The sequence below is a fragment of the Thermobia domestica genome, chromosome 2 (genome assembly GCF_964235325.1).
Source record: "Thermobia domestica chromosome 2, izTheDome1.hap1.1, whole genome shotgun sequence".
Taxonomy (NCBI): domain Eukaryota; kingdom Metazoa; phylum Arthropoda; class Insecta; order Zygentoma; family Lepismatidae; genus Thermobia; species Thermobia domestica.
Genome location: NC_137455.1, coordinates 61583861 through 61589392, shown reverse-complemented (window position 1 = coordinate 61589392; position 5532 = coordinate 61583861). Strand labels below are relative to the sequence as shown.

General features: G+C 38.2%; 1 protein-coding gene across 1 annotated transcript; it reads right to left on the bottom strand.

The window, feature by feature from the left end:
* Nucleotides 1-2870: 2870 nt before the first annotated feature.
* Nucleotides 2871-4616, bottom strand: LOC145679029 (uncharacterized). Its single transcript, XM_081749630.1, has 2 exons — nt 3034-4616; nt 2871-2892 (listed from the first exon to the last, which is right to left on the bottom strand). Exon 1 carries the CDS (start codon nt 4614-4616, stop codon nt 3192-3194), a length of 1425 nt encoding a protein of 474 aa, XP_081605756.1. The 3' UTR covers nt 2871-2892; nt 3034-3191.
* Between the last annotated feature and the right edge of the window lie 916 nt (nt 4617-5532).

Below are 5532 nucleotides of genomic sequence, written 5' to 3'. Positions count from 1 at the left end.
TGCCCTGCAGTAGTAATGGCATGACTTGAGGACACTTTTTGGCCCCTGGGTCCCTGCCTCAGGACCCATGGTCCCTGGCCAGGGGTCAATGACCTAGGGGTACCATGGCCCACCCCTAAAATTTGGCAGGGGTACATAGGACCACCCCCCAGGACCCATGGTCCCTGGCCCGTGTCAATGACCTAGGGGTACTTAGGACCACCCCTCTAGATTTTGGCAGGGGGTACATAGGACCATCCCCTTAAATTTTGGAAATTGCCAAATCTAAAAATTGGGTGTGGTAGCCTAGGACCATAGTATGTACCTCTATCAGTATTGGGTGTCTATGTCGTTCCCTTTCATGGGTAAAAAATTGCCAAAAAATTCAAATTTCGGGGGTTTTTTGACCTAATTTATCCCCTTTGATGAGGTATTATTACCCTATATGGTTATATGGGCGTATACAGGGATTCATTACCTTTTATAAGACATGGGTATATTGGTGCACCCCTTTAAATTTTTGGGAGGGGTACCTTGGCCCACCCCTTTAATTTTGGAAATTGCCCAATTTAAACATTTTGGTACAATAGTATGTATTACTATAAATTTGAGTGGTCCACTTCGTTCCCTTTTAGGGGTACAAAATTGCCAAAATATAAACGTAAGCATTACGTTGTACCACGTGTTTGGTTTTTGACCTAATTTATCCCCTTGGATGAGGTCCTATTACCTTATATAGTTATATGGGTGTATACAGGTGTTTATTTCCTATTGTAAGACATAGGTACATTTGTGCACCCCTTTAAAAATTTGGCAGGGGTGCCTTGGCCCACCCCATCAATTTTTGGAAATTGCCCAATTTAAACATTTTGGTATAATAGTATAGAACCCTAGTATGTATTACTATAAATTTGGGTGGTCCACTTCGTTCCCTTTTAGGGGTACAAAATTGCCAAAATTTTAGTACAAACACATGTTTGGTTTTTTTGGCTCATTTTATTCCCTTGGATGAGGTCCTATTACCTTATATAGTTATATGGGTGTATACAGGTGTTTATTTCCTATTGTAAGACATAGGTACATTTGTGCACCCCGGCAGGAGTGCCTTGGCCCACCCCTTAAATTTTGGAAATTGCCCAATTTAAACATTTGGTATAATAGTATAGAACCCTAATATAGATCACTATAAATTTCGGTGGTCTATCTCGTTCCCTTTTAGGGGTACAAAATTGCCAAAATATAAACGTAAGCATTACGTTGTACCAAGTGTTTGGTTTTTGACCTAATTCATTTCCTTGGATGAGATCCTATTACCTTATATGGTTATATGGCCATGTATAGGAGTCCATTCCCTATTATGAAACATAAGTACATATGTGCACCCCCGGGAATGGTACCTTGGCCCGCCCCTTAAGTTTTAGAAATTGCCAAATGTAAACATTTGGTATCATAGTACTGGACCCTAATATATATTACTACAAAATTTGGGTGGTCCACCTCGTTCCCTTTTAGGGGGCATTTTGTTCCGCTTTAGGAGTGAACATGGATACCTTGGAATCGTCCCGAGTTTGATTCTTGGAAATGTTGAATTTAACGTCCCCGCGAAAACGGTGAGAGATGATAGGACGAAACATGAACTTACTTGACTGAGGATTGAAGCAGGGACCTCATACAGTAGAGACAAGCGCTGAGCCATCGTATACGTGTATTGATTACTATGCAATGGTCCCGAGTTTGATTCTTGGTGTTAGTTTCAGGAAATGTTATCGTCCCACTTGAAACGATGATGAGAAATGAGAAAACATCATAAAACTTACTTGCTTGCGGATTGAAGCAGAGATCTCACACATCAGAAATAAGAGCTGAGTCACCATGGCCCATTGAGAAGTTCAGTTTGTTGATTACTTTGTCATGGTCCCGAGTTCGATTTTTTTTTGTGTTAGTTAAGAAATGTTGAGTTTAACGTCCCCTTGAAACGATGATGAAAAATGATAGGAGGAAACATGAACTTACTTCATTGTGGATTGAAGCGCTGAGCCGCCGTACTCCATTCAGCACGAACAGTTTCGCGTATGAAAAGAAGACGAGCAGATTATGTTACATTACACATTTCAGTGCGAGCAGTTTATACTAGGTTTATGTTTCATATAGAAAGATAGAAGATCTGCGTTGTCATCTTTTTTTACTTCGTGTGCAACTTTGACCTTGAAGAAAACCTTGTTGACTCAGTGCAAAGCATTGACGTATACACATAATCTTATTGTTTAGTTGGCTGTATTTAGAGATGAATCAGACATTTAAGGTTGCTGGTTCGAATCTAGTTGTGTTCGCTGTAACTCAGTGCCTGAGCGATACTTACCGAAATTTTTCCAGTGTTGCCAACACTATCAGAATGAATCGATTCATTTAGTCGGAGCAGTTTCGTGACGAAAACTGATTTTTGTTTTGCACACAAAAATTTTTTCTGAAACAGAATTTTGTTTGTACATAAAATTTTTTTCTGAAACAGAATTTTGTTTGTACATAAAAATTTTTCTGAAACAGTTTTTGTTTTGTACACACAAAAAAATTTCTGAAACAGAATTTTGTTTTCGTACACAAAAAAATTTTCTGAAAACATTTTTTTTTCGTACACAAAAATTTTCTGAATCAGTTTTTTTTTTTCGTACACAAAAAATTTTCTGAAACAAAAATTTAGTTTGATTTTTTTTCCCGCAAAACATTGATTTATTTTACCGGTAAACTGATTCAGAAAAAAGAAATTGAAATCGCAGTACAGGAAAAAGAATTTGATTTTAGGATGTGAAATAAAAACACAGAATCATGTTTTTGTACATTTATTTTTAGCATGTGAAAATGAATACAGAATTTCTTTTTTCTTCAAAGGAAGACTGTCCGTGACGGGTACAAATTCTGTAAAGAGAAAATAAAACATATGAATATACATGGTAATATTTATTTTGTTTCCTGTGAAAGAAGAAAAACAGATTATTAACATCGAACTAACTGATCAAGAGAGAGTGAGGTGAGAAAAGAAAAGCAAATGTGACGTACCTGAATTCCTTTTTTTTTTTCTCCACTGGTTTCTGCAAGGTGATGTCATCTGAGTTTTGTTTCCGCTCGTGCATCGTTGAAGCATGTCCCGTGTTGCGTTGATTCTTTGCCCCGTCTTTGGGAAGTGATGTTGGTGGGATTAGGGGAAAATATGGCTGTTATTCTGTTCTGGCTTTTTTATACCCATAGGGCAATGTCTCGTATGTGTCTGGTATTAATCGGCGTTTTTTATAGTTGAAACTGTACTTCTTTTCTTCAGGTTTTGTGACAAGATGATGATCGTGGGTTCTGTAAATTTTGTGCGGCGTGCTAATGGAGATTTTTTCACTCGATTGATTTATGATCATTTGCTCCAGACTATTAAAATTTAGCTTTTGACTTGCAGTATAATTGAGTGTGAATCCACGAATTTTGCATACATAACTGGTTGATTTCGTGTCGGGGTTGTAGATTTCCAAGGCGTACTGTTTTGGGCCACCAGACACGAATTTTTTAATGTATGCTTTTGGTCCAATTGATTCAAGTTCATTTGACATTGAACCAAGAAATACTTCTGGTTCTATTGTGGGCTGTGATGGTCGCTGCGTGAATATCACGGAATCTGTATCGAAATATAATACTCTTTCTTGCAACAGTTCTAAATATTTGTAGAGTTCCAGACGAGCTTGACACGTTGTAAATGCTCCAAGGACAACATTAGCATTGTGATTTTGTACTGGAACATCATCTTCATACTGCCAATAAAGGTATAACATCGAATCGTTAACAGGTAAAATTTGGTTGACTTTTATATCTGGAGCAGTTAATTTCTGATACAGTTCTTTGGGGTCGTTAATGATGGTCGTTTGGCTGAAATTGTCTCTTATAGCGAGTCGTCCCCAGAAGGCATTCAAACAGAGTTTTGCAAGACTACGACGTGCTGAATTTGTCATTATATTTGCTGCATCCAAAGTTATGCCTTCCCGTTGTTGTACCACTTGAATATACTGCTGCTTTTCTTCTTCGGTGACGCAATTGGCAGGCCAACCAGAAGCTTCCAGCTTAGATTTCAAAAATGTGTTAATGTATTCGCTGAATAATCCGCCAGTCTTGGTTTCTGGATCATATACGGTGATGTCGTAATCCCAAATTTCGTAAATTTCAATGACTTGATACCCAAGTTCAATGGCTTTTTGAATTTCATAGGACACCCATGTTCCTGTTAGACTTCGTTCACTGTCCGAATGTGTACATTCAGAATCTTGATTTAATGCTGTGGCACAGGCAGCACAAAGTGGAAACAACAACTTCTTATTTGAGCGAAATGGCAGCACTGGATGAAACACATTTCTGCTAGGCAAAATCTTCAACTTGACCAATCCGTTGACATCTTGAATGTCGGGCATTTCTGGATCTCCCTGTAGATATATTCGTGGGTGCCCTATTGGATATCGTCCACATTTATTCACATAAGGATACAGGGAGACGATATCCAAGAATTTTATTTCTTCGCCTTCATTTTCATTTGCGACGTGATACAATTTAATGGCATTAACACGGCCACCATAGAAGCTGTCTCTTGGATTTAATGGTGTCTTATTCATGTAAGGATGTGTGCTTAAAGAAGAGGCCAATGCTGGATTGGATTTTAACACTTGACGAAATTCACATTCCCACATTTCATGTATTTTATATCCCATGGATCGTAATAATTTCATTTTACGCTGTGTTCTCTCGTAGCGATAGTTCATTGTTTCTTCGGAGTTTTCATAAATGGGCTGATCATGGCCTGTAGGGACACATAGAGGACATCCATGGAATTTGCACCCTTCAAATTCATACACGTGTTCCTCTTTAGTGTCGGGATCTTTGTAGTAGCCGTCCAGATGAAAACCAGCAACATAAACTTCTTTTCCTCTCGCAGCATGTTGAATTGAATGACCCTCTTTTTCTTCCATGTAGGCAAGCCACTGCAAAGCAATCCGTGACTGATTGTTTCTGTGACGATATCCTCGTGCAGGAAGAATGCTAATAGTATTAGGTTTTAAGAAATTTCGTCGAAATACTAAATTGCACGCACTCGCCAAAGTGATAGCCTCCAGGAAAGGATTGACGTGAGTTTCTTGTTCAAAAGTGGTCATGAAAGATATACAAGCCATTCGAAGTACGTTGACGTCCTGGACACAATAGTTTACCAATTCTTCTTGGAAAATAAACGTATCGTTCTGGTGTTTGTTGTACCATGTCATGAATTTCTCTCGTTCATCCATTTTCATTTCATCTGCACCATAATAATGGATGTCCGGTAATTTTCCCACATACGTTTGATTTGCAGCAGTATTAAAAAAGTGTGGAAAATATCCTTTGGTCGCGGGTAAATGAAATGCCTTGGATAATTTACTTAAAGCCATTGGCATGAAATTTAAAGAGTCAATAAACGATAAGTGATTCACTTTCATGCTTAAAATTTTTGCTCCGTTCAAGATCAAAGTAGGTTTCAATTCATGTTCTTCCACTAAA

Bases quoted from the DNA above. Each gene is read 5' to 3' on its own strand.
- LOC145679029 (XM_081749630.1), bottom strand. From the start codon at position 4,616: ATGAATAAGACACCATTAAATCCAAGAGACAGCTTCTATGGTGGCCGT.